The sequence below is a fragment of the Stegostoma tigrinum genome, chromosome 23, assembly GCF_030684315.1.
Source record: "Stegostoma tigrinum isolate sSteTig4 chromosome 23, sSteTig4.hap1, whole genome shotgun sequence".
In the NCBI taxonomy this organism is placed as follows: domain Eukaryota; kingdom Metazoa; phylum Chordata; class Chondrichthyes; order Orectolobiformes; family Stegostomatidae; genus Stegostoma; species Stegostoma tigrinum.
Window position 1 is genome coordinate 11,197,179 of NC_081376.1, and position 15,364 is coordinate 11,212,542.

At 42.1% G+C, this 15,364-nt stretch overlaps 1 protein-coding gene across 1 annotated transcript in view; it reads left to right on the forward strand.

Moving 5' to 3' along the window:
• The first annotated feature begins 1,362 nt into the window (after nt 1-1,362).
• Nucleotides 1,363-15,364, forward strand: part of fscn1a (fascin actin-bundling protein 1a) — a 42,987-nt gene continuing 28,985 nt past the window's right edge. The window contains exon 1 of the mRNA XM_048552503.2: nt 1,363-2,376. Coding sequence (XP_048408460.1) covers nt 1,557-2,376 — 820 coding nt within the window. The 5' untranslated portion in view covers nt 1,363-1,556. The remainder of the gene's footprint in view (nt 2,377-15,364) is intronic.

Here is a 15,364-nt window from a genome sequence, read left to right on the forward strand (position 1 = left end):
AGAATTGATTCAAGAGAGGTTACAGAGGTGTTGAGATTTAGGGAAGATATTTCTGAGTTTGGTGCCTACATAGCTGAAGGCAGGATCAACAATGGTGGGATGAAGGAAGAATTGGAAGTGTGCAGTGAACTTGTATAATTTTAGGGCTGAAATAAATTACAGAGATATGAAGAAGTGACAGCTGTGGATGGATTTGAACACAATTTCACAATGTTAAAATTGAAGCAAAGCTCAACTGAGAATCAATGTTAGTTAGGGAGCATAAGGAGAATGGGTGAACTAGGATACTGAATTGGTACAAAAGGATTAGAGGAACTTCCAAGTATGACATGGGATCTATTTCGACTGCAGTCATCAGGAAAAACAACATTTAAGATATTTTTGGATTGAATCCAATAATTAATATATATAGCTCGCATTCATTTAAAGATAGCTAAACCTACACTTTATCAAGTAGAAATGAATCACCTACTAAAATGAAGTAATCTGTCAGGATTAAAGTAAAGCTGTGAATACAGGTACAGGTTTACCATTGCTCGTGGTGCTGGTCAGTTCAGTTACCTGCCTCTGTGTATGCCTAGCTGACATTGGAGAAGGAATCTGCAATGTCCGCATGTAGGTGCAACCATCACTAACAAGTACCAGGACATGTGCTGAGCATTGGTAAAAACCTTAATGCTTAATTTTTTAGAAGTTTTTTTATGGTTTAGTTCCTTCATAGTTGTGTCCTAAAAGAAAAGGGACTTCTGTTTGATGACTGTGGTATTAATCCACTAACTGTGAAGATAGGGTAGATTGGAAGGAAAATACTTTCACTGGTTTTGGAATTTTGAACTAGGAGGCATAGTCAGAAGATTAGATGAAGTCCTTTCAGGAGTAAAATTAGGAAACATCTCTGCAGGGAAAGAGTGGTGGAAGTTTGCAACGGTCTTCCGCTATCAATGATTGATACAAGATTAATTGTCAATTTTATAATCTGGGATTATAGATTTTTGTTAACCCAAATGGAGCAACGGCTACGTAGAGTTAGGTGGCAGGTCAAGTATGATCTAATTGAGTGACGAAACGCACTTTTGAGGAGCTAAATGGCCAAATCCTGGTTCAATGCTCTTGTGTTCATTCCAATAGGTTTATTTAGAGAAAAAAAGAACGACGGGAAATTACAGCTAATTGTCTTTTATCAACTGGCCGCAAACAGTAAGAGCTGTCAAGTTGGCGTGGAGTATTTTTCCGCAACTATAATCAGGATAAAGGCATCAATGGCAACAACAAAAAAAGCAGAGCAATGTAAGTGAGCGGGAAGCAGACTCCGGGCGGAAGGCGGTGCTGGGCTCCTGACGTCAGGCCCAGTATAAAATATACCGCGGTCGTCGGTGCTCCAGCTTTACTGCAGGAGGCTGAGCTAGTCGATACCGGGGGAGTATTCATTTTAAACAAAGATATCGTACACAAACCGTTCGACAAAACTATACGAGCCAAAAAAAGTAAACCCTGCATCAACGATTTAAAACAAAAGCTCAGGTTCAAGGAGTGTTAACAAAGCCAAGCCTGCAACCATGCCAGCTAACGACCCCAGCGATAGTCTGCAGATCCAGTTTGGGCTCATCAACTGCGGCAAGAAATACCTAACGGCTGAAGCCTTTGGCTTCAAGATTAATGCCTCGGCCACCACCATGAAGAAGAAGCAGATCTGGACTCTAGAGCAGAATGGTGACGACTCCAACGTGGTCTTCTTCAAGAGCCACCTAGGGCGGTACCTGGCCGCGGACAAGGACGGCAACGTGTGGTGTGAGAGCGAGCAGCCGGCCGCCGACTGCAGGTTCCTCATCGTCGCCCACGACGACGGCCGCTGGTCGCTGCAGTCCGAGCTCCACAAGCGCTATTTCGGCGGTACCGAGGACCGCCTGACATGCTTCGCCCAGACCATCTCGGTGGCCGAGAAGTGGAGTGTCCACATCGCTATGCACCCCCAGGCCAATCTCTTCAGCGTGACCAGAAAGCGGTACGCTCACCTGAGCGACAAGGACGAGCTGGCCATTGACCGGGACACTCCCTGGGGGGTGGACTCCCTCATCACCCTGGTCTTCCAGGATCAGAAATACAGCATCCAGACCAGTGACAACCGCTTCCTCCGTAACGACGGCCAGTTGGTGGAGAAACACGAGAGAGGCACCGGCTACACCCTGGAGTTCAGGTCTGGCAAGGTGGCCTTCAGAGACTGTGAGGGCAAATACCTGGCCCCCTCCGGCCCTACTGGCACCATGAAAGCTGGTAAAAGCACCAAGGCGGGCAAGGATGAGCTCTTTGTTCTGGAGCAAAGCTTCCCACAGGTGGTACTCCAGGCTGCCAACAGCAGGAACGTTTCTATCCGGCAAGGTAAGGGTTAATGTCAGCTCAAATTTGGCTTTTTCATAACTAACAACATTTTCCATCTCTCTCCTTGATCTGCTCTAATACTAACTATCCTAATTGCTAATGAAGGAGCAATTTGCAAAACTTGCCGGTAATATCTACATACTTTTATACATTTGACCTGATTATCTTCTGAATCTTAAAAATTCGCTCCCTCAATTTTGTCTTTTGGGGAATTGTTTATTAGGCTTGGAGGAATTTCTCCAATATGGCTCCGATTTTCAATCCAATCCATTGTTTTCCTGTAGGATTTTTTTGGAAGGCGTAACCCTTGATAAATACCTCACATCTATCAACCTTTCTGATATCTCTTGGTAACGGTATTTAATTACTTCGGGCGGTATGTCAAATCTTACCCATTTCAACCAAGTCCCATTCTGTGGTTTTTCCATTTGCAAACGCTTTTGATCAAAAAGAGGCGGCATATTAAATGTGGTTAAGGCTATAACTGGGTGGAATAAAGGAGCCATGAGTGCAATAGCTTTTCCAGACCATACTTGATGGAAACACGCGGAATATTTCTTTTCGACCGAGGAAGTACAGAGGCTTCTCTTTAAATCTCACACTCGTTGACGGCACTAACGGGTCTTCCATAGCGGTGCTCAATTGCTTGGCTCCTTCATTACATTGAATGGTATAATGGTTCCTTTGTGCAGAGAACAATCCAAACATTTTACTACAATACTCCGCCAGCGAAGCTGGTCAACCCTCTCCCAGCCAACACCTCGAAGGTGAGGACTGCAATTGGTTGGTACAGTGAAGAGTTTATGTCGGGTCAAACAAACGACCCACATCCATGACTAAGTTGGGGCTAAATAAATTTATAAACAAATACATCCGCATGCAATTGTAATCTTAATTGATCTGATCTTCTAGGTGACTTTTTACAAGAGTAGTGTAAAAATGAATAGCGGAAATCTCATCTAACAGTTTTATTTTGCGAATAGCTGGAATTTCCCTTCCTCTATCTTTTGAGGAGGCCTTAGTAACAATTTAGCTTTAGACACAACAAAGGAAATGCGCTGTGGTCTACTGAGCGTTTAAGATGCTCAGCCAAACGGGGTTCCAGAGCAATGCGATTTATAGGCAATTTATTCAATAGAGAGGTAACTTTTTTAAGCAAGCTGCCGTTATGGTATGAAATGTATGCATTTAAAATCCTTTAGTCCTGCAAAAAGGCTTCAACGCGATCTTACCCGTGACTGAAAAGCAAAACCAGATGTGTTATTTGAGCTCTTAAAGGGAAGACTTTTGAAAAAGCCTAGGGTCTGCCGACAAAAATATACTTGAGGCGCCTCGTCTGCTAGGACTGGTCAGAAGCTCAGTGCAGCATTCACGACAGCATCCAGACTGCTTTGCACTAAAATTGCAGTGCAGCGGTGTAAGCTAATGGCTACAATTTAAAATTGACACTGTTTTGTTTGTGACATCATTTTAAGCATCAAGTGCCCTGATCCCATGGAGGGTCACTACTACATTTTTTTTTAATCAGTTACGCACCATTTTAAAACCTTGCCAGCATCAGATGCTGTAGTGATTTACTAAAGGTATAAGAGCAAAAGTTTAAATATCGCCTGTATTATATTCGTACTCATAAAAGGACAGTGGGCACCATTTGTACTTGGCTGAATAAAACAGCATATTTGGTTCCTTGTGATTGTGTGATCATTCTTGCTGCGGTTTGATTTGCATAAGCTGTATTTATTTGGCTCTTTTTTTGACGTAGTTAAATATTCCAAGATACTTTTGGAGCGTTATCACTGTAGATCCATGTGTCACTTGGTGGATGGAACCAGCCTAGCAATAGAATATCCTGTAGCTTGGACTGACTTCAGCACGTGCTTCATTTTGGGGGAAAAAAAGCTTGAGAAACAAGTTATTTGAGCCTGATTTATGTGTTTCTTATTTCCCCTCCCTTTCTTAAAAAGGAAGGCATTGGACTAAAATTTAGTTTAGTTTACATCAGTAAAGAAGCCTGAAACTGCTTTTATGCTCCTGGTGCCAGCCGTCATTTGTCTACAGTAATAATCTCCTCTCTCTTGGTTTTTCAAAAAACTTTGGTTAAAGGGGAAGCAAATAAAAACTGCACAGTCCAGGTATGTTAAAAATTTGGAAGGAAAATGTTTCCAGTCAGTGCCCAAGCAGCAAAATAAAGGGAAGGCAATTAGCTGGAATGGAGCCCAAAATACATACTCACTGCACGTGTGGAATTGGCTTCTGACCAATTTGAATTGTTCAGCCTACAAAACAGATGTCCTTTAAAACAAAAGGCAAACACCTCTGTTCTGATAAAGGGTCAGTGGACCTGAAATGTTTACTGATTTATCTCCACAGATGCTGGTAGAACTGCTGAGATTTAACAGCAATTTCTGTCTTTGGTTTCCAACATCTGCAGTTCTTTTGGTTTGTTTTTACCCTCCTGTAGTGGGTACTGTCCGACAGGTGTCCGCATCTCTCAAACATTCTGGTTGTTAACTGACCCTTTTCTATGAGCCTGACTGTAGTAAATTGCTTTCCTCTGCAGTTATAATTTGATTTGTATTCTCCAGCCTTTGTGGATTTGTATTTAGGAAAAGTGTGAAATACTGATGTGTGACTCCATCTGCTGCATTATGTAACTTGACTGTGTGCAGCCGCGATGTACACCGCACAATCCACAGGATGCACTGCAGCAACTCTCCGTCTTTTTTTGACAGGACTTCACACACTTGTCACCTTCGTTAGGTACAAAGGATAAGTAAAGTGTACATTAGAATCTCATGTCTCTTTGAGGCACACCCCAATCTGACTTGACCATTTATTGCTGCCTCAAATTCCTGGGACTGTTTATTCAGCAGCACTTCAGGAACCTCTTCGCCTCGTGGATTGATACGAAAAAGCCTCCTACAGCAGTCCTGTTAAAGGCGACAAAGGATGGGCAATAAATGCCGACTTAATAGCCATGTGTCTATCCCATGATTAAACTAAAAATATGAATGCTGTTTGTGACTTAATAGACTAGAAGTGCATGGATGTTGGTGACGGTGTTCTGAGATGATGTTTGGTGAATTCTGCTGGTGTAAATGTGGGTGTTTGTCAGGGTTAAGATGAGATGTGGCTATAATACTTTTTCCAAAGCTGAACGAACTGCCAGGATTGTTTAGGGGCCTCAAGAGTGACTTGGATAAGGTTCTGCTTAGTAGTCAGTCCTGGTGGGACCAGATGGTACTAAGGAAGTTTTTTTGTTGGGATGGGAAACATTTCAAAATTGAAGTATTAAAATATTTAGCTACATTAAGTAGTGGGAGCATTATTTAGTTCTCAGGTGGTCTGTGCTAGCAGCTAAAAGATTCAGCACTGGTCCTAATGCATCTTGTTGCCCCCCCCCAGTATTATCTGCTGCCTGATGTCCCAAAGGATGAGCAATGTGGCCAGTGCCCAGAAACTGAGGCTTACTTTGAACTTGGAGGATTGCACTTGCTCCTTCCATTTGGAGAAATATCATTTTATTTTAAAAATCAATCATTAAAAATTCTGTTCCCTGATTGAATGTCACTGCATATGAGCAGAATATTTATTGCAAGTGCAGCCATGCATCCCTTGGGACTACTGTATGGCCTGATGCATGCTGTTAAGGCTCCAATTCCCGAAGGAAAGGGGCTAGCAGTTTGTTTCTGGCAGGCACTTTAGGAAGTTATTGTTGACTATTCATCAAGGTTGCCAACCTTATTTGTCAACCCATTGCCAAAGTCCCAAGTTCAAGAAATCCACTCGAGCTGAACAAAGTCTATAACTTTGTTCTATTCTATCACTTAAAAACATGTGCTTTGATCTATTTAGTCATTTATTTCATATTTGTAGAGTATAGAGAGATCTCCTCCACTCCTTGCTGATGTAAAGTTTATAGCTTATCAAAAATAATTCAGTTGATGGCACCACAACTCAAATGAACTATCATCCAGCGTCTAGCCCTATGTTGAATCTTATAGCAATGAATTTAATCTGTGGTCCATAAATATAATGGACAAGACTTAATTGAGTCCAGAAGCAACAATAGATTTTATTTTGGGAAGACTTTGTATTTGGCAGAATTAGAGGTATTGATTGCACACTTAAGGGGTTTTTTAATTGTGCAATTACTCACCAGGTCCACGTGGTGTCTGAGCTGGGAAAGAATCACTTCCATTTTGAATTTGAATAATATATTTGAAGTCCTAATGACAGCCTTTCTAATGGCAACTTTTACAAGAAGCCAAAGGAATGGTGAAAATTTGGTTTGGAAACTGAAATGAATAGTTTTCTCAAGTGTGGGTACTGAAGAATGCAAATATGGTGCTTTCATCTACCACTTCACTAGATCATTGGCTGAACCAGCCTGAGGGGCTAAATAGCTCACTCCTGTCCCGCTGATATGTGATCTTGTGTAATTTGTGGACAGCTCGTAGTTTAGAGCTCAAATAAAGGAAAAATACAATAGGTGCTGGGAAAACCTCAGGTCCAGCAGCATCTGTGGAGAGAAAAAGCTAATGTTTTGAGTCTGAAATGACCTTTCGGAACTGAAGAGTTTGAAGAAGACTCATGTCATACTCAAAATGTTAACGTTTCTCTCGTCATAGATGCTGCTGGACCTGCTGAGTCTCTTCAGCATTCTATTTGTTTCATAGGGTTCATATGGGAACTTATTCTGTGGACGTGGGGAGTACACATTGTGATAGTCTGTAATTGGGGGCTTCAACAGCGATAATGGAGCTGTGCAAATGATTAAAGAAATATATGTAAGAATGTGGCTTAGAACTGGTGTAAATCAGTCGTCAGTGAATTTCCTTTCGCGGGGAGGACTGGGTGGTGGGAAAAGAAAGATGGCATATGATGTCTTTACAATCTGGCACTGCATTTTTTTTTCCTGAAATGTTCTGGAAATTTTTTTGATTTCTCTGATCTCCCATTTTTTTTAGGGAAATTTTCCAAAAACTCTTGAAATACAGGAAGTTGTTGCAAGTGGGAAGTGCTTTTTATCCCAAATGCTAGGGAGACAGTAGAAGAAATTTCACTGCACAACAAATCTTGACTTAGCTGATGTAAAGGATGGCTCTTGAAGACGTGGAAAACTTGAGATGACATTTAGTTCTATTACTTCCCAATAGAAAACCTTATTCTCTTGTGTATATTTTAAGCCACTAGGTTGGCAACAAAAGGATAGAATATAGGTTTATTTGGATTCACAAGGCATTTTCTGATGTGAAGGTTTACTATGATCTTTGTTGAAAGTATGAGTGTGTCACTTGCTGGGGGCCAGTGTTTATTGCCAGCCCCTCATTGCCCTTTGAGGTGGTGGTGAGCTTGTCCTTGAACTGCTGCCATCCTTGGGGTATGGGGATACCTAGGATTTTGATTGCCATTGACGTAATGGTGAAATAATACCAAATTGGGGTGTGTGGCTTGGACAAGAGCTTGCAGCTGATGGTGTTTCCATGCATCTGCTCTTCTTTTGTTTTAGGTGGTCGGGGTCAAGAGTTCAGAAGGTGCTGTCTTAATTAATTGACTTGTTCTCATTTGTTTGAAGTTGGACTCTGCATTATGGAAGATGTACAGAAGATGAGAAAACTGTTTCAGACTTGGGACATTAAAACAACAGAATTCAATCCAGAGACGACCACTTTGATTAATCTTTTAGCACTTTAAACCTAAGCTTTGACACAGCTTGTCTATCAAACTGCAATCGCATTTGAAACTTTTAGTTTCACCTGTGCTAAAATTAAGTCTAAAATAAATCTTTGAAGATAACCTAGAAACCGACACTAGTTTTTAAACTGAATCACCTTAATGTAAAGTCAAAACAAACATACTCCCAAGTTGGTTTTGTATACCTAACACTTTGTTTTTATTTCTGATTTCGAACATCCACCATGTTCTGCTTTTCTACCAATCAAATATCACTGGTCTGAAGTGTTTTTCTCACTTCCTATAAAGCTCTGATCACCTGGTGCCCAAAAGTGGACAAGTATGCCACATGTGGTATGGCCATGCCAAGAAGATGTTAAGAACTGGTATTACTTTTATGTTGAATCATCTTGTAATTTCATTCTACTGTTTTTGTTTTGAGATTTTCCCAGTGTACTGATTGTGATCCTTCAAAGACTAAAACAAAGAACTGAGGATGCTAGACATCTGAAACAAAATCAGAAATTTCTAGAGAAGCTCTTCAAGTCTATGGATAGAAAGCAGAGTTAATGTTCAGAATTCAGAATTGACTGAATTAGAGCTATTAACTAGGGAAAAAGTGAAATTTCAGCTGAAGCTGAAGTTTGAGGTGAGGGATACCGCCCAAGGAGGATCCCCTCATTCTCACACCACCCCACCAACCTCCGGATACAACGCATCATCCTCCGACACTTCCGCCATCTACAATCCGACCCCACCACCCAAGACATTTTTCCATCCCCACCCCTGTCTGCTTTCCGGACAGACCACTCTGTCCGTGACTCCCTTGTTCGTTCCACGCTGCCCTCCAACCCCACCACACCCGGCACCTTCCCCTGCAACCGCAGGAAATGCTACACTTGCCCCCACACCACCTCCCTCACCCCTATCCCAGGCCCCAAGATGACTTTCCACATTAAGCAGAGGTTCACCTGCACATCTGCCAATGTGATATACTGCATCCACTGTACCCGGTGTGGCTTCCTCTACATCGGGGAAACCAAGCGGAGGCTTGGGGACCGCTTTCCGGAACACCTCCGCTCGGTTCGCAATAAACAACTGCACCTCCCAGTCACAAACCATTTCCACTCCCCCCTCCCATTCCTTAGATGACATGTCCAACATGGGCCTCCTGCAGTGCCACAATGATGCCACCTGAAGGTTGCAGGAACAGCAACTCATATTCCGCTTGGGAACCCTGCAGCCCAATGGTATCAATGTGGACTTCACCAGCTTCAAAATCTCCCCTTCCCCCACCGCATCCCAAAACCAGCCCAGTTCATCCCCTCCCCCCACTGCACCACACAACCAGCCCAGCTCTTCCCCTCCACCCACTGCATCCCAAAACCAGTCCAACCTGTCTCTGCCTCCCTAATCTGTTCTTCCTCTCACCCATCTCTTCCTCCCACCCCAAGCCGCATCTCCATCTCCTACCTACTAACCTCATCCCACCTCCTTGACCTGTCCGTCTTCCCTGGACTGACCTATCCCCTCCCTACCTCCCCACCTATACTCTCCTCTCCACCTATCTTCTTTTCTCTCCATCTTCGGTCCGCCTCCCCCTCTCTCCCAATTTATTCCAGAACCCTCACCCCATCCCCCTCTCTGATGAAGCGTCTAGGCCCGAAACGTCAGCTTTTGTGCTCCTGAGATGCTGCTGGGCCTGCTGTGTTCATCCAGCCTCACATTTCATTATCTTGGATTCTACAGCATCTGCAGTTCCCATTATCCCTGTTGTGACATGAGTTGCTTTTAGCATGGTCATCCATTCCCAGCTGTTCCTAGATCACATCGCATTATACAGGTTACATTAAGCACAGCTAACTTATTCTGTCACTCTGAGGTCACATTATCACTTATTCAGCTTTTCTGAAGGAGGGTCAACCGGATCTGAAACGTTAACTCTGGTTTACACAGATGCTGCCAGACCTCCTGAGTTTCTCTGGCAATGTGTTTGTTTCAGACGTTCAATGTATTGTGATTCACATGAGTCCTTCAATCCCTTGCTGGTAAATTCATGGTTGGGTTTGCCCCAGTGAAAGTTCATCATTAAATCTCTCCTTACAACCTGAAGAAAGCATTATTAGTTGCCTCATCACCACATAATGTACTCAGTCATAGAGACATACAGCACAGGAGCAGACTGTTCAATCCAACTCATCTATGCTGACCAGTTATCCTGTATAAATCTAGTCAGATTTCCCAGCATTTGGCCCATATCCCTCTAAACCCTTCCTACTCATATACCCATCCAGATGCCTTTTCAACAGCAAAAGATTGTTTGTTTCTTTTTTAAACGAATTGATGCCTGGAGGGTTTGCTACATTAGCAATGACCTTTTTTGTTCTCACTTAACTTCTTTTGTGGTTAGTGATTATAGTCCTTCAATTACACTTCTTGCTGACATTTTCTTAAATGTGCTAGTGCTGTCTTGCACATACTCACTGTGTGCCGTTTGTTTTAAAAGGACTAATAGTGGTTTGTATTTTTCTTTAATTTGTTCAATTTTTGTTAAATCTTTTTCACTGAAGCTTTTGCTTTTATTGTATTTCCTTGCCATTCAGTCAGTCAGTCAGCCAACTGAAGGCCTATTCATCCATGCCTGTGAATGTTTTTTGTACATCAAAGCTGATTTGAATATCTTCTGCCAGTGAACCTTCCTTGATAGGAAAGGAACACATTACTGTGTGACTCTAGCAGCGTAGCTATTGAATTTATGCATAATGAAAATTATTATGCTACAATGTGAATGAAACACCTAAATGACTTCTTGCCCAAGGTCATTTGAAACACTTCGCCAAGGTGGACAATATAATACCCAAAAGGTACTTGCAAATCTGCTGACCTGCCCTTTTTCTGACCTTTTGTTATCAAGTGTTATCAAGATATCGTATTCCCTTGGTTTGAAGTGGGATAATATAGGAATTGGGCTGAATAAGTGTAATGGAGACTCTCTGGCAATAGCCTGGCACATTTGGGGCAGCACGGTGGCTGTGGTTAGCACTGCAGCCTCACAGCGTCAGGGACCTGGGTTCAGTTCCTGCCTCGGGTGCCTGTCTGTGTGGAGTTTGCACATTCTCCCTGTGTCTGTGTGGGTTTCCTCCCACAGTCCAAAGATGTGCAGGCTAGGTGGATCAGCCATGCTAAATTGTCCGTAGTGTTCAGGGGTGTGTGGGTTATAAGGGAATGGGCCTGGGTGGGATGCTTCAAAGGGCGGTGTGGACTTGTTGGGCCAAAGGGCCTGTTTCCACACTGTAGGGAATCTAATCCTAATTAAGGGAGGTGACAAGGAAACTGGCTCAGTCTAGAAATTCAGGGTTACAGATCTACCTTGGGCAGAAGACCAAGCCATGTGTAAACCATGACAACTTTGCATTCTAGCATGTTATGCTCTCTAACTCTCTTGGATGTAAAATCTCCCTTCCTTGGGGTAAATGGGCACAGGGCAACTCAAACCCAGTGAAAGAGATCGTCTTGATATGCCATTTAAGAGATGAAGTGCTGTGCAGTAGCATACGCTTGTATTGAATTATCTGTCAATACGAGATTTGAATTTGGACAACATGCAATGTAACAAAAATGTATTGTTTGTAAAGGGCTTTTAAATGTACTCCAAATCAAAACTCAAAAGATTTCACATGGGTTTTATTGGCAACAGTCTGGAAGTGTTTTTTTTCTCCACTTGCTCAGTGCTAGATGAATGTTGTTTGATTCACATTTGAAGAATAAAAAATGATCAGAGATAAAATAACTTCCTTCAATTTTGTTTATCGTGTAGGCCCCCCATGTCCATTTGAAGGGGTTTAGAAATATTCACTACTCTTCAGTGTTGGTCTGCTTTCCACTTCCTAGTCTTGCTTCCCAACCTCCCATTGCTCCCAACCCAAACAAATCTGGAGGAAACCTGATACTGTAGTAGGTATATTGAATAATCAGACAAAGGATAATGACTGGAATGGCCTTGCATTTGTTTCACTTATGGAAAACCTGCAAGGGCATGGCTGAGCTTTTCCTGTTTGCATAATTAATGCTGGGTATTAAATCCTCATGTCTCCTCTGATTAGAGGACACCTGTTTAATTAGGGTTCACTTAAACCCCTGGTGAAACTTGTTGATAGTATGGCCACAAAAAAGTTTTCCATGCTCCCTGTCCTGCAAAGGTGTTGGGACAGATTGCATGCCAAATGTAAGTGGCTCATAATCTTCCTCAACCTTCTAAAATTGGGTGGCGTGGCTGTAAGCTGAGCCCAGCAGACGTTTTTGGTAACGCTTTCCCTTCTAATGCACTAACCACTATCAGGTGGGTTTGTAAATTATTTCTACATTTTGCTTTGTAGTTCAGAAATAAAAACAGGAGTGCTCCTGCAGCCCACATAAGAAAACCTTGAGCAACCCACAAGTGTGACTGTGTGGGTTGGCACTTTTTAAATTTAGCCTGCTGAGACATGTTATGACATAATCATGGGGCTAGTGAGATTTGAATCCAAACCTGGCTGTGAGGACCACTACTTCTGTGCCACAAGGCCAACTAATGGGCTAATCAAGGAGCATTCAAAAGTTTTTGTTCTGACTGGGCTAGTCAAACCCTTGTTATCTATTAAAGTCCAGGCTTGTGTTATGCTGGAAATTTTTCTGCAGGTGTCAGCAGTGTGGTTGTTTTTGATGCATGGTATTTTCGAGGAACTGTACAGCTGTACAGTTCCATCATGGAGAATAAAAGCAAAATACTGCCAACATTGGAAATTTGAAACAAATGGAAGATGCTGGAGAAAGTGAGCAGGTCTAGCAGCATCTGTGGAGAGTGAAGTTCTGAAGAGGGGGTCCTGTAGGACTAAATGTCAACTCTGCTTCTCCACAGATGCTGCCAGACCCATTGAGTTTCTCCAGCATTTTCTGCTTGTTGCATATCTAGTAGGACGGTAGGATGTTGTGTATCTGGGTTAGCACAGTGGTTCTGTGATTTAGCACTGCTGCCACAGTGCCAGGGGCTTGGGTTTGATCCCACCTTTTGGGTGACTGTGTCATGTTTTCTCTCTCGGCCCAAGGATGTGCAGGTTAGGCAGATTGACAATGTTAAATTTTACTGCGCTGTATACATCAGATGGGTTCACCATGGTAAATGCAAGGTTATAGGGATTGGCTGGGAGCTGGGTTTGGGTGCAGTGCTGTTCAGAAGGTCAGTGTGGACTTGATGGCCCAAGTGGCCTCTTTCTGCACTTTGGGGATTCTATGACTATATTTTAATTTGTTAAATTGCATTCTTTAAAAATTCAGTAGTTATGTAGACCATGTGATGTATTGCTGAATCACACAACTGAGTTTATAGACAAACGTAGGTTTCTGTTTATTTAGCTAGTAGCAGCCAAAACAACTGTGTTCAGGTCATGTATGAGTCTGTCTGTCGACTTCCCTAGCAGCAATGCTACAATTGTGTTTATGGGATAAGTGAGGGCAATTGAGTTTGATCATGTGGTTACATGCATTAATGTGGAAGAAAGACCATCTTGAATAAGATGTTTGAGGCCTTGACCCTTGCATGACAACTTTTATGACATGAGGTGAACTGTGAACCAATAGAAAGGAAGCTAAATAATTTAAAAGGATTAGCTCAGTTATAGCTTCCATTTTGCAATTCCATGCAATGATTCTTAACTGTCAGTCTCATTCGGTATAATTTAACTGAAGTCTCCCAAAATAAGTTGCTTGTTTTAAACACTATCTTCTATTCTCTTTGTATTTACTGCAAAGCAACTTGTACAGCTGCTTCCTGTGTGGAGTGCTCCAGCATGCTGGAATGAACAGATTTATTCTTCACGTGTCTGTTAAATTACTGTGTAACTATTTTAAAATCATCTTACAAACTTTCAGGAGATGTGGGTGGAAGCAGGAAACACTTTGAAGCTGCCCTTACTGACACTTCTTTAGGTTTTAAAAAAAACTGCCACACAATGTTTATGAAAATGCTCTTGAATATGGAGAGCTATTTATTGTTTAACTTTACAACTCGTGTAAAGACAGAAAATGAAGCTGCTCTCAAATTTCTTTGTAATTTTTAGTTTTTTAAAAAATTGTGATATAAAATATGCTCCTATGAACCAGTCATCTATTTTAGAGGACTTTAAGCTGGCTGACAGTTGCATGGAGATTCCAACTCACTGGCCTGGCCTGTAATCTGATCTGTGGCTGGTGTGGAATGTTATTCAGATTTTAAAAATCAAAAGAAACAACTGTTCACTTTTCTCCTCCTTGTCTCCAGTTAACTTGATGAATCTGCCTTTTGTATAGACCTCTACCGGTTTAGAATCGATAGTAACTGTCCCCTTCCTTCTTGGTGACCACCTAAATCTCTTCCAATTTGATGTTGTGGTTAGGCTGATGAATTTCTTTCTCCTCCCAACTGCAACACAGTTTTGAAAGGTATAAAACATCTTTTAAGTTCAAATCTTTGGAAAATTTGCGCTGAATGAAGTGTTAGGTTGTTTTGCTGATCAGTGTAGCACTTGCTAAACTATATTAAAGAAAAAAATTGAAATTTGGATCCTCCAGAAATGCTCATTCTATGTTTGTCTTTTGTGAAATGGATGACTGTTAGGCTAACTCCCAACATGAGACTGAACACTCATTTTGTTACAGCTGAGTATTGCTATCACTTTACATGTCCAAAGCCTTGAGTATTTTAAATCAAATATTATAACAACTGTTTTTAGATATGGTTCGTGTTTGTCCTGCAAGCTGTTGCACCTGTGTTTCCAGTTGCTGTCTGTCTTTAGCACGATTTTGTTAAAAGGCATGGGGTAAAAATCAGATTTTCTGGACAAACATTTCCTGTCCCTTCACTGAATTTGAAGGGTTGTGGATTCTCCTATTCTTTGCAATAGAAATGTCTAGGGTAGTTATGCATTGGTTGTCCGTTATGTTCTTGGGTTGGTATTTGGTTGTATCAAAGATACCAAGGAATGAATGTGAGATAAGATACTACCCTGAGCTGCTTGGCCTGCTGTGTTCATTCAGCTCCACATTTTTGTTATCCCTGGTACCTACCCCTCTGTGTTTCCAATGCCAATTGAGTCTCTGGTGCTTTTTACACTTTTGTTCATCAGTGCTGTGCCTGCAGGCAGGTACTCGGCTCATTGCTGATGCTTCATGCTGAGCCGCTTCCTTGGTTTTGGTTAGAGGTGGGTTGGCTTCCACTGTCTGACAGGATGAGGAGGCAGTTCCCTTGTCTACCTTGAGTGGAACAAGAACTGAAATCCTGCTGTTGGTGTCATTCTGT